We start from the raw sequence: 14,330 nt of genomic DNA on the forward strand, positions 1-14,330 counted from the left end.
AATCAACTTCGTCAAATTAAACTTCAAACATCAACATTCATGTTTCACCCATGACCCTAGAACAATAGGGTTCTTAGCCACACATGCTCATAGTAACAATTTCAAGTAATTCCCAAGAATACATAAAAATCAATAAAGGAAGGAAAAAGTAAGAACTCAAGACGAATTCCGTGGTTCCCAAGCTTTGTCGTGGCTTTTTCTTGCTTCCCAATATGTTAGATGACCTAATGTGACGACCCAAAGGGGTCATTACCTGTTTTCTTACCCATTCTGTACTTTTGAGGCCTTGAAAATCTCATTTGGGGTTGCCTCGATTTGCGTGCGCAGTCCGGGCGCGTAGCCGGAAAGCTTAAATATGAATTATGTCTGAAAAATGCTAAATTTTGATATTAATATGAATAAATTTGACTTCGGTCAACATTTTGGGTAAACGGACCCGGACCCGTGATTTGACAGTCCCGGAGGGTCCGTAGAAAAATAGGGGACTCGGCGTATGCCCGGAACCGAATTTCGAGGTCCCAGGCCCGAGAAATGAATTTTTATGTGAAATTGTTTTCTGGAAATAATTAAGGAAATTGGAAATGAAATTTGATTAAAATACTGTGGTATCGGGCCCGTATTTTAGTTCCGGCGCTCGGTACAAGTCTTATATATGGTTTAAGCGCTTTCTGTAAAGTTTGGTTGAAATCGGACGTCGTTTGACGTGTGTTGGACATAAAACTTGTGATTTGAGGTTTGATTCATTGTTTTTGATATTATTTTGGCGATTTGATCGCACGGATAAATCCGTAGGATGTTTTTGAGGTCGTATGCATATTTGGTTTGGAGCCCCGAGGGCTCGGGTGAGTTTTGGATAGGTGTCGGAGTGCATTTTTGAACTTAAGAAAAATCTGGCATTTTAGTTCTGCAATTTTCGCAATTGCGAAGCAGGCCTCGCAATTGCGAGCTCGCAAATGCGAGCCTGGCATCGCAATTGCGAGGAAGGGGGCACTGGGCTGTGGTCGCAAATGCGACCAATGGCTCGCAAATGCGAAGGGCCATTTTTCGCAAATGCGACTGGGAGTTCGCAAATGCGAAGTTCGCCCAAATGGCCTGAGTTCGCAAATGCGAACAAAGATCTCGCATTTCCCATACCTGCAGGGTTCGCAAATGCGAACCCACCTTCGCATTTCCCACATCTGAGGCCTGCATATTTTACACTTAGCCGAATTTTTGAGTCATTTTAACATTCTTTCAAAACACAAACCTTTTTGGGCGGTTTTCCAAGAACAAGACTTCTTCCAAATCATTTGTAAGTTGGTTTTTACTCATTTCTGTCAATCTTTAACATCATTTAACATGTTTTCAACTTAAAATCAAAGATTTTCATGGGTGAAATTGGGGGTAATGGGTAGAACCTAGGTTTTCTAAAAATTGGGGATTTGGACCTCAATTTGAGGTCCGATTTTAAAACAAATTACATATTTGAGTTCGTGGGGAAATGGATAACCGGGTCTTGGTTCGAACCTCGGGTTTTGACCACGTGGGCCTGGGGCAATTTTGGAATTTTTGGGAAAAACTTTGGGAAATTCATTTTTATGCATTCAAATTGATTCATTTAGTGTTTATTAAAGTAATTAAGTGACTTGTGACTAGATTCAAGCGGATTGGAGGTGGAATCGCGGGGTAAAACGATTGTTGAGGATTGAGTGGAATTCAAGGCTTTGAGGTAAGTGTTTGGTTTAACCCTAGCTTGAGGGAATAGGAGTTGAGTCTTATGTGCTACTTGCTAATTGTCGGGTACGATGTATAGGCATGGTGACGAGTATCTATACATTGGTGTCTAGCATGACCGTGAGTCCTTATTTTGCGAATAGTTTGGATTTTGTTATACCTTCCATGCTTAATTGATGACTTCCATATGTTGTAAAGATCTTGTGAAAGAAATTGTGATCGTTGAACTTCGTGGAGCGTTTGTTCGAGTTGAACTACAAATTGTGAAGGTATATGAGATAAGTAAATCTTTGGAGCATTGGCTCGAGTGATGATGTGAACTATGTAATAAAAGTGAAAGAAAGAGAAAGAGTTATTGATTTATTCCCTTGCCGGGACGTTGTTGATTATTGAATATTTTCCCTTGCCGGGACGTTGAGATTATTGATGTTGTACCTTGCCGGCATTTAATTGTTTAATTGTGTTTCATTGCCGGGATTCCTATTATTATTTGTTTATTCCCTTGCCCTTGTTTGTGATTGTTGTTTGGGTGAGGAAGAGAGCAAAGCACGAAGGGTGATGTCGTGCATTGTTTGTTTATTGTGAGAAAGAATGTAAAGCACGAAGGGTGATGCCGTGCATTGTTTGTTTATTGTGAGGAAAGAATGTAAAGCACGAAGGGTGATGCCGTGCATTGTTTGTTTATTGTGAGGAAAGAGAGTAAAGCACGAAGGGTGATGTCGTGCATTGTTTGCTATTGTGAGGAAAGAGTGTAAAGCACGAAGGGTGATGTCGTGCCGCACGATGTACCATTCCGTGCCAATTCTATTGATTATATGTGAGGGAAGAGAGTAAAAGCACGAAGGGTGATGCCGTGCACATTTTAATATTCTAATTGCTTGGTGAGGATGAGAGTAAAAGCACGAAGGGTGATGCCATGCGTTTGTCTTTGATTTTCCTGACTTCTTTGATGATAATTGAGTTATGTTTTCCTGTACGTCTATTTATTAATTTTCTTGTTGTTATCAGTTCAAGTGCATTACTTGTCTTATTCCATTATTTCTGTGATTCTTTACGTTGACATTTCCCTTTATCGTGTTACTTGTTATTATTGAACCAATGTGTCCTTGCGCAACGTTGTGTCTTGAATTTATGCCTTAATTTCTACATGATTATGTGACCTAATTGCTACGTGGCATTCAACACATAAATTACTAAATTGCCTAATTGCCCCCCCCCCCCCCCCTTGTAACTCATAATTAATTGCTATTTGTCATTATTTGTTTTCCTTAGTAAATCATAAATTTGGTGTACTTGTTGTCTTATGAACTCGTTTTAATTGTTGCGTTTGTTAGAGTAAATTTTCTTTTAGAGGAACTGTTGATTTATTGAAATGGGAGCGGGTGGTACGCCTACCATAAGTGATATTGAAATGGGAGCGGGTGATACGCCTACCACGAGATATTGAGAATTGGGATCGGGTTGCACACCTGCAACGAGATGATTTGAATATGAAAGTTGCATTATCTCTTCATTTACTACTAGAAGTTAAATTGTAGATGTACGCTTTATTATTCCTGAAATTCTATTTCTAATTGTTGCCCTTGAAGCATGCTCCTTTCCCCAGCTTAAATTGTTATTTTCTTGCTACCTTTCCGTTGTAGTTGTATATATATCTGCACAGGTTTATTTGGTGGTCTGGTCCTAGCCTCGTCGCTACTTCGTCGGGGTTAGGCTAGGCACTTACCAGCACACGGGGTCGGTTGTGCTGATACTACACTCTGTGCTATTTTGCACAGATCCCAGGCTTCAGCAGCAGCAATAGAGTGGGAGCAGGCTTTCAGCCCAGCGAGACCCGAGATAGCCTTGCAGGCGTTCGCAGGCCCTGGCGTCTCCTTTCATCTATATTCCTGTTTCTTTCATGTATTTCTGGAAACAGTGTCGAGTTATTTCTTTCAGACCTTTATGTGTAGTACTCTTAGACCGTCTGTGAAACTGTGACACCAGTCTTGGGTAGAAGCTTTTTTGTTGAGATTTTTCGCATTTTTATTCAGCTTTCTATAACATTGAGACTTCCGCTTAGTATTTAATTTCGTTGTTTTTGTATCATTGCCGATAATTATTTAAAGGAATTATGTTGTTAATGAAAAGATGACTAATTTTGGCTTGCCTAGCTCCCATTAGTAGGCGCCATCACGACTCTCGTGGGTGGGAAATCCGGCCGTGACACCTAATTGAGTTGTTTTTGGCTTATATATTGCGTACAAAAGTCGTGGGCCAAAGTTTTCCTATTCCTAGTCCGAATCAGCTTCAGGGATTGATGCTGGGGTGGATGCTTCGCATCCACCTCATCCTCCGCTTCTCAGCTTCATCCACCCTTTGTTCCTCCATCTCAGCTTTGCCCAGGTGGGGATGCTATGGGTCGACTCCACTGCTAAGGGGTGCACCAAGTAACCTTCTTTCCAAGGTTCGATGCGACGCATCCAACCACTTCTCCTCTAGTTGGAGCATCTTTTCTTCATATTTTTGCTCTCCAAACACCCTAAATCATCACACACAACTCAATTAGTCATAAAACCAATAATTAAACCACGTTGGGCATTTTTAACACCAAATAGCAACAAAAAGCGGTTAAAACATGGGTAAAGTAACATCAAAACATATAGATATATGCCCAACATCAGAGCACATGAGGGAGAGAGAATAAGGATGGCAAATAATTGATTCCTAATATAAAGGGGTACTCATTTAATCCCTAAAATGTATATAATTGGTAAATTTGTATATAGGAGGTAATTAAATTGAAACTTAAGTAAGAAGGGTAATAAAGTTTCCAATAGTGTATAGGTATGTAAAAATCCTTTTTATTTTTAAAATTAACTTTGGTAAGTAGCAAACTTCAAATATTTCGGATAAATAACTTTGTAATTTGGGAAAAGGGCTACATATATCCCTCTACCTTTAACATTTTACATTGAATGTTCACTATACTTTATGGACAAAAATACCCTTGTTGTTAGCAGAGTTGATGAAAATATCCCTATTTTAACGGAGGTCCATTGTGGCAAGCTAAGATAAACTCTAAGCACTTTGCAGGTTGTCACTTCCATTTTCCCTTCTGCCGTTTTTCTTTACTTATTTCTTCTTCTGTTTTTTTCCAAAGATCCGATGGGGGACTGATTATAAACAGAATGAAGAAAAAGAAAAGAGAAACTGAAGTAGGTTAAAGGTTGAGAGAAAATTTTGGTTGGTCGGAAAGCTTAAGGATCGCCGGCACCATTTTGTCCGGCAAGATTTAAAGTGTAGTGTGGATGTTTTTTTCCTCATCTTCAAAAGAAACAAGATTTTCTACTAGAAAGAAAAAAAAAACTATCAGATCATAAGTATCCAATGACATTCATTAACACCCAATAAAAATATATAGCAAAATATATTACTAATATATATCTTTGACCAAGAGCTTAATTTTACTGCAATTACCCATAAAGTCCGAACCCCAACTTTACTAATATTAGATTTTCTCTATAGTACTTCTGATATCATAGTTGAGATAGACAAAAAAAGATAAAAAGAATGAAAGAAGAAAAGAAAAAATGGTGGAAGGAGAAATGGCAGTGACGAAGGGCTTAGAAAAGAAAGAAAGAGAAAGAGAAGAAGAGGAAATAAAATAAAAATTTCAAATGTAAAGGATATTTTTAAATAAACTAAATATAAACATCCAATTAAAAGATGACACATGTATAATTTGAACTTTAAAATTTCTTTCAGCTTGCCACGGTGGACCTCCTTTAAAAACAAGGGGTATTTTCATCAACTTTGCTAACATCAGAGGTATCTTTGTCCCTAAAGTATAAGGTTACATATGAACTATTTTTAGAAGTAGAGGGATATATTTACCCTTTTTCCTTGTAATTTAGGCCCCGTTTGGCCATGAGTTTTGCCAAATAAATTTGGGATTTATTTTTAAAATTCATGTTTGGCCAATAAATTTTGCTCATATTTTGGCCAAATCCCGAATCGCAAATTTCAAATCCCAAAATCAACTATTGAGCTGATTCTGGGCCAAAATCCCAAAACTTGGTAATTATATACTTATTTTTCCAAAATAAAGTTGGAAAATAAGTTTTGAAAGCGTATGTCCAAACACATTTTCATCTTCAAACCAAACTTCACCCAAATCAAATTTTTCAAAACAAATTTGGGATCTATGGCCAAACGCTAGCTTAATATGTCTATGAAAAGATCCCTAATTTTATGGAGCAGATCTAGTCTGCTGTATTGCAGTTTGGGCTGGTTATGGGCCGTCATTGACGGGCTAGTCTGTACGGGTTCATGGGCCTAACCCGCCCACTTGTCAATTTAATTGCAAAGGGTACCCCAAATATAGTACTATATGATTTTGACTCCAACTATTTAGGGGTTAAGATATTGTTATTGTTTTACAATTTTTGAAAATATTGCTTTTGTTTGCATTTAATATTTTGCATGTCCTACTTTTGTTATACAATAAATTCAAGCTCAAGTCTTATAGAAATGAAAATCCTTCTACTAATCCCGTTTATAATAACAGTATTTGGCTGAATATATATAATTGACAAAACATATAATGGACAGCGATTGAAAATTTAGTTTAATGGAGAAAAGTTAGTTTAATGGCCAGCGATGGAAAATACAATGATGCCAATTTTTCTTGGAATGTCTCAAAATATAAGGAGTGTTGATAACTATTGAAACAAGTGGACATTAGATTTAAGTAGATATCTTCGGTTTCCAGACTCTTTCTATAGTGTTCTTCTCCGAAATAAAATTCATTTCTTCTTTTATATCTGTATTTGAGAACTACAACCAAAAGCAATCCAAACAATACTCTAAAACTAGTGTACTTATATGATTTTTATAAAATGAACCATAACCTAATGCAAAGTTGGATAAATGACATCATTCAACTTAGGGAAATGGTTCAAATATAACCTTTTACTTTCACATATTGTATACATTTAACCTTTGATATACTATTTGGCCAGATTTATCTATACTGTTATACTTAAGGCTGTATGGTGGGCCGGTCTGGGACCGGACCGGGCCCGCGGTCTTAACGGGCTAAACGGTCCCGGCGGGCCGGTCCTGGTGGGCCGGTCGCTGATGGTGTAGAAAGCCCGTGGCGGGCTGGTCTCTTGCGTGAGGCCCACGAGACCGGGACCGCTAAGCCCGAGACCGGCAGGCGGTCCTGGGCCGGTTCAACTGGGCCTAACGGTCCTAACGGGCCTAACATTACTACTGATATTGGTAGAAGTAGTAATGACTGTGATTATCTAACTGTTACAAGTCATTGGATAGACGAGGAGTGAATAATGCAAAAACGCATTATTGCGTATAGAATAATTAATTCACGTCACACAGGTAAGTTTATTGCTAACACTGTTGCAGATATTTGTAGATATTTTTGCATTAGAGATAAAATAATGGCAATTTCTGTGGATAATGCTTCTAGTAACACTAGTGCTATAGGCATACTTACAACAACACTAAATCCTGCATTTAGTAATTGTTTCCATGTGAGATGTATTTGTCACATTTACCATTTAATCGTCGGTGATGGTATGAGAATTTTAAATTTAGAAATTGAAAAGGTTAGAATGGCTCTTAATTGGCTTTTTTATTCAAACAGTAGAAGTAGACTTAGAGAGTATTTTAAAAAATGTGATGAATTTGGCCTTAGAGAAAGAAAGGTTCCTAAACCTTGTCCAACTAGATGGAATTATATGTACGAAAGTTTAGTAGTTGCATATGAATATAGAAACACAATTAATGCAACGTTTAATGCTCGTGTTGGTGGTGAGGATGATGATGAAATCCTTACAAATCAAGATTGGACGAATGTAAAAATTCTTATAGATTTTTTAGAACATTTTCAATTTGCTACAAATGCATTTTCTGGACAATATTATCCTACTATTTCAAATTGTTTAGTTTATATTGCAGCACTATGTGATTTGTTTGTTGAATTTTCGGAGGGTGGGGAAATTTATAAACTTGCTATAAATGCAATGAAAGAAAAGTTTAAAAAATATTTTTTCCCTATCCCCCCTATTTATGGTGTTGCTGCAATGTTAAATCCTACATTGAAATTAGGAGGTCCTCACTTTTGGTACTCAAATATTTATAAGGCTTTAGATCTTTCAGTTGAGGAATTTTCTACACTTGCAGAGGCAAAAGCCTCAATTAAAATAAATGCTCAAACAATTTATAATGCTTATCAACTTGCGTTAGATCATGCTAGGCCAAATGTTCCAACCCCTACTTCGTCTAGTTCACAATCATCTAAAAGAGCTGCGAGCCTAAAAGCACTTAAATCTTGGACGGAGTTTAGGGGTTCTCAAGGTGATAATTTTGATGAGACTTCACATCTAAATGAGCTTCAAGTTTATTTGTCGCAGGGACTTGAAAAGGAGAATCCAGACGGCACCTTTGATCTTTTGGAATGGTGGAAGGCAAGGGAAAAATATTTTCCGGTTCTTGCAAGGATGGCTCGGGATATTTTATCTATTCAAGCTTCAACAGTTGCATCAGAGAGCGCTTTCAGTCAAGCAAGACTTCAAATAGGTGATCATAGAGCGTCTATAAGGGAGAGCTTGGAAAAATCAGTACTATTCAGAGATTGGATCCGCTCGGAAAGAAGAAACTTTGGACTTGCAGAATCACAACCGGAGATAGACGAAGCTTATGAAGAAATGATAGCGGAACTTGCGGAGGATGCTGCTTCGCCCGGAAGCGGTGATGAACAAGCTTCTTTTCCGCCACCACTAATGGAACCTCCTCCGAACCTTGAAGGATTTATGAGATTTGTTAGAGATACAATGTAGATTATGGTGTAACTTGTACTTTGGCATATCTTCTTTAGTTTTTTTTCCTTTTAATGGTGGTATTAGTACCTTGTTGTGCTCATTCCATTGGGGGGAAGAAGACTAAGAAAGATATGCCATTTTTGGTAATAAAAATTATAAGACATGCCCTTGAATATCTCTTTGCAATATTTTTTTGTCTTTAACTTACAATTATTTATAAGCTATAATATATATACATAACATACAATATATACTACAAGAAAATATATAAGGGAATATATATACATAACATACTATGTATACTACAAGAAAATATATAAGGGAATATATATACATAACATACTATATATAGTATACTATACTAGTATACTGTATATATTATATTTACATGAAGAAGTAGTACTATATATACTACAAAACAAGATTTTTCAAAATGACGGCCCCACCCCCAATGACCACCAACGGTCATATTAATTGCACAAATAGCCGTTTTTTTTTTCAATTTACAAAACTAACCTTCTCTAACACTATAAGTACCCCCCTCCCTCTTCTTCATTTCAATACTCAATACTCATTTCTCAATCTAAATTTCTCTCAATCTCTCAATCTCCAATTTTCAAGACTTCAAGTCTCAATCTCAATTTTCAAGTTAAATCATGCCTCGTTCGGAAAGAGTGCGCTTATTTGTGTCGCAATACTATGAAGTGCTTGAAGAAAATGAAGAAGGCCAAATATTAAAGTGCAAGAACTGTGGAAGAGTCTTAAATTTTCGTTCAGGGTGTACCACAGGCATTTTAAGGAGGCATATAAAGTATTGTGTTGAGGGTATTTATCCGCAAATTCGTCTTTAAGATTTTTCAACAATTTGTGTTATTTTAAAATTATTAGACGTATTTATGCTTCATGTTGTACTTTGTTATTAATTTATTATGCATGCCAATTTAGTTTTACTATTGATTTGTTATTTTACATTTTCGTCAAACACTTTAATAATTAGATTTCTATATTATATATACTACATATATTTATATAGCCATGCATAAGAGCAATTTATATATACACATACACATATGGTTTACAAGAAATTGCCTTAAATAAAAAAAATTTAAAAAAAAAAGCCCGGAAATAAAAAAAAGCCCGTTAGGCCCGCTAAGCCCACGAGCCCGGCCCATTTAGCCCAGGACCATATGGGCTTAGGCCCGTCACGGGCTGGTCCTACCCGTTGAGCCCACGAAGCCCGGGACCGCGAAGTCCGGGACCACCAGAGCCCGGGACCGCTAAGCCCAGGCCCGTTTAGCCCGGCCCGTTTAGCCCATTTAGGCCCGGGCCCGTCCCACCATACAACCTTAGTTATACTATCCGGCCAAATATACCCCCACTATCAGTAAACTTTTAAAAGTTACCCCTTGATCTGCTAAGTAATTCAAAATCTCCCAATTTTCGTTTATTTAAATCACTTGTTGTTCTTCTTGCTCCACTATTTGTAGAAATTACTATTGATGTGAATGGTAAAGGTATTAGAATATACAAATTATTCATGGATATTTTTAATTACCAATGCACCCATTTCTCTTCTTGCAATAATGGATTTGGAATTGATTTAAAGTTTTTTATTTTCAACCATGGACACACCGGAAAATTCAGCGGGTCTATTTACTGTATATTATATGCTGCCGATCATCATGTATGTACATGTATATTCGAATATATTTTATTATTGTCTGGTTAGTATAAAGTCCGATCGACTAACTTAAGAGTGCACAATGCGTAGGCATTTGATTAAAGCAAAGTTGAATTTGACAATGTAAAGTCTCCAAGGAACTTCAACTTCTATCACTAATACTTACAAAGTCCCCATACCTTTGGTGCAACAAATTCATTAAAGTTGGGATGTTGTAAATACTTTTGGAATTTAGACAAACTATCTAACTTGGATTCTTCAATTTACTAACCTTTGTTTACTAACCGTGGTATTAATTTTAATTATTTTTTCTCTTATTTTTTTTTCAATTAAAAAAGTAGGTAAACGCCAATTATTTCAAAATAGTGGATCAAGAAAGAATAAGCGACTTAATTAAAATGATTTGGGAGATTCTAGGTCACTTCATGGTAGGGTAAATTTAGCCGAATAATATAACGGTTGGGATAAATTCGGGCGAATAATATAACGGAGATTAAATGTAGACAATATCCGAAAGTAAAGGGGTATATTTGGCCTAATTCCCTTCAACTTATTACGTCCGTGCCGACAATTACTACGTAGTTTATTACACCTATAGCACCTTCCACTCTAGTCCACGTACACTGTTTTTTTCCATGTTGTAAGCGGTCAAGATTTTTACACGATAAAAAAACCAAAAGGAAAGAAGTGACGTTTGGCAGCCAAGTTTCCACGTCCAAAACAGTACGCAAATAAAGCAAGTAGTACTGTAGTAGTAGTTTTCTATGCTTAACATGTAGGAGTGCTGAATTCGTGTTTGCGAATCTACCTTGAATCCTACCAGCTCAAAGTTGTGGGTCTACAATTGGTTCGTTAACAGTTGCTTTACAGCCATTTGATGTACCTACCCACCTCTCAGAAAACAATCAAAAAGGTCAAAATAAAAGAAAAGAATATTCCATATTTTACCTAGTGGGAGAGACATCTTGCTAAATTGGTCTCATTTGACGATTGACATTCAAAATATTCACCGAGAGTCCGTTTAAAAAAATTATTTTTATAGCCAAAAAAATAGTAAGATTTTTGGCTTGTTTTTAGTAGTTTTTAACTTATTTTAAACAGTTTTTAACTTTGTCAAATACCGAAAAAAGATAAAAGGAGATTAAAAGCTAATTTGACCAATTTAAAAGCCAATCCAAACACCCTCCAAATCATATACCATTCCTATCTCATTTTTCTCTTAACTATGATATAGTAATACAATATGACAAAAAACTAAATTAATGTGAGTAAATTTTTGTGCAAAGATCATGTTTAGCCACACTATTTATATCTAGTAAGTGTATATATATATATACACACAAAAAGACTACTCCCTTTTTAGCTCATTTTTACCTAACATTAAAATATCGGGCAAGTCACGGCATGCATCAACCCCCATTGATGGTAGGTGATATATTCAACCCCCACAAGAAAGTACAACAACTGGTCATCTGTTCTACCCCACATTAAAACTAGTACTACTACTACTACTACAAAACAGTATAAACAAACATGAAATGGCCTAAACTTTCACTTGACTAAACTGAAGAGAAAAACAAAGAATGGGTACTTCTCAACTTCATATTGCACTCCTTGCTTTCCCTTTTGGTAGCCATGCAACTCCCTTACTCACTCTTGTCCAAAAACTATCTCCCTTCTTACCATCAAATACACTATTTTCCTTCTTCAACACATCACAATCCAACTCCTCAATCTTCTCTAAATCTTCAAAACCAGACAACATTAAAATCTACAATGTTTCGGATGGTGTTACACAAACCAATGGCATTACCCCTATTGGACGTGAAGCCATTGAGCTTTTTATAAAGGCAACTCCTAGTAATTTTGAGAAAGTTATGAAAGAGGCAGAGGAGGAAACTGGGGTGGAATTTTCTTGCATTTTAAGTGATGCTTTCTTATGGTTTTCTTGTAAATTGGCTGAGAAAATGAATGTCCCTTGGATTGCTTTTTGGACTGCTGGTTCTGGTTCTTTATCTATTCATTTATACACTGATTTAATTCGATCTAATGAGGAAACATTATCAACTATACCAGGTTTTTCTTCAACTTTAAGAATCGGTGACATGCCACCAGAAGTTGTAGCTGAGAATTTGGAGGGGCCAATGCCATCTATGCTATATAACATGGCTTTAAATTTGCACAAAGCAGCTGCTGTTGTAGTAAATTCTTTTGAGGAATTGGATCCAACAATTAACAACGACCTCGAATCAAAGCTTCAAAAGGTACTCAACATTGGCCCTTTAGTTCTACGGTCATTAAAGAAAGTAGACTCAGATGTTAATTCAGATGAAAGTGGTTGCATCCTCTGGCTTGAGAAACAAAAGGAAAAATCGGTGGTTTATCTTAGTTTTGGAACTGTTACAACACTACCCCCTAATGAAATTGTGGCAGTAGCAGAAGCATTAGAAGCTAAAAGGGTACCTTTTCTTTGGTCACTAAGAGAAAATGGTGTCAAGCTTTTGCCTAAAGGGTTTCTCGAAAGAACAAAGGAATTTGGGAAAATAGTTTCTTGGGCACCCCAGTTGGAAATCTTGGCACATTCTTCTGTTGGTGTTTTTGTAACACATTGTGGTTGGAATTCTATTTTGGAAGGCATATCATATGGTGTGCCTATGATTTGTAGGCCATTTTTTGGTGACCAAAAGCTGAATAGTAGAATGGTGGAAAGTGTTTGGCAAATAGGTTTGCAAATTGAAGGTGGAAGTTTCACTAAAAGTGGAACAATGAGTGCACTGGATGCCTTTTTTAGTGAGGATAAAGGGAAGGTATTAAGGCAAAATGTTGAAGGGCTAAAGGAAAAAGCATTAGAAGCTGTGAAATCAGATGGGAGTTCAACTAAAAATTTCAAGAACCTAATGGAGCTAGTTAAATAATGACACAAGCCACTTGATTTTATTATGTTATAATTGGCAAAATGGGACTATGTACCAGCTTGAACTTACTTCGGTATATAGTAGAATAAATTCTGGTGTGGTAGCTAGACTATGTATTTGATAGTGATTTCATCCTTAGTGTTTGAAGCAGCGGTGTTCGTCGGTTGGTACGGTACAGTATTTAAATATTTCGGTTCGGTATTTTTGGTATTCGTATCTTAAAATGCTATACCAATACCGTACTTAATTAAATTCGGTACAGTTCGGTTTTTCTCTTTTCGGTTTATTCGGTTCGGTAATTTCGGTTTATTCGGTTTAAATACTAACAAGTGCATAGAGTCATAGACTATAATATTCTTAAATAAAGTACTCAAAAGTACAAAACAGAAAACGTTTGTTGACAAAAATTTTGTCCAAAACCAGCAAATATCAACCTAAAGAGAGAAAACTACACATAAAGGAATAAATCCGATCATTAGAATTATCTTCTTACTTGCTAAGAGTTAATTGATGAACTTAGAGAATAAAAGAAAGTAGAATTTCGATTTTTTATATTTATTTTATAATTAATAATATGTATTTTTTGTAATATAATATATATTTGGGTACGGTATTGGTATTACGGTATTTCATAAAAAAATACCAAATACCAAACATAATACAATATTTTTTTTAAAATTTAAACCAAATACCATACCGAATACCAAAATATCTAATACCAAATAACAAAATTTTCGGTTCCGGTATCATAATCCGGTATTTACCAAATTATGCACGGCCCTAATTTGAAGTATAATTTTAGTTTTGTATAGTATGACATTCATGTTTAAGTGACTCCAAGAAATTATAGCCACATCTTAGGCTTATGCAATTGAAAAACAAAACGAAAGAACAAGAAATTCAGAAGTATTATGAAATAAAAGGACGTAATAGTGAGAGAGATGGAAAAAGATTGAGACAGAGGGGGTTATTAAACTGATTTTTTTTTCAAGTATGGACAACATGAAATTAATTCGTTAAACTCCAAAAGGCATTATGAACACGTACGTTAATGATTTGGGGGTAGTATAGATTTTGGCATTATGTAGAAAAAGTGGAGGGAGTTAATGGTATGCAGAGAAGCGAGGAAAACACAAAAATGATCCCTTATATTTGAGGTAGGTTTAAAGTTGTTCTTTTAATATAATTGTTACACCT

At 36.2% G+C, this 14,330-nt stretch overlaps 1 protein-coding gene across 1 annotated transcript; it reads left to right on the forward strand.

The window, feature by feature from the left end:
* Positions 1 to 11,712: 11,712 nt before the first annotated feature.
* LOC109205262 (anthocyanidin 3-O-glucosyltransferase-like) lies at positions 11,713 to 13,408 on the forward strand. The gene has a single exon (XM_019367950.1). It carries the CDS (start codon positions 11,802 to 11,804, stop codon positions 13,131 to 13,133), a length of 1,332 nt encoding a protein of 443 aa, XP_019223495.1. The 5' UTR covers positions 11,713 to 11,801; the 3' UTR covers positions 13,134 to 13,408.
* The last annotated feature ends 922 nt before the right edge of the window (positions 13,409 to 14,330 follow it).

This window comes from Nicotiana attenuata, unplaced genomic scaffold (assembly GCF_001879085.1).
Source record: "Nicotiana attenuata strain UT unplaced genomic scaffold, NIATTr2, whole genome shotgun sequence".
Taxonomy (NCBI): domain Eukaryota; kingdom Viridiplantae; phylum Streptophyta; class Magnoliopsida; order Solanales; family Solanaceae; genus Nicotiana; species Nicotiana attenuata.

Excerpts from the sequence above, each read along its gene's own strand:
- LOC109205262 (XM_019367950.1), top strand. The coding sequence starts at position 11,802 with ATGGGTACTTCTCAACTTCATATTGCACTCCTTGCTTTCCCTTTTGGT.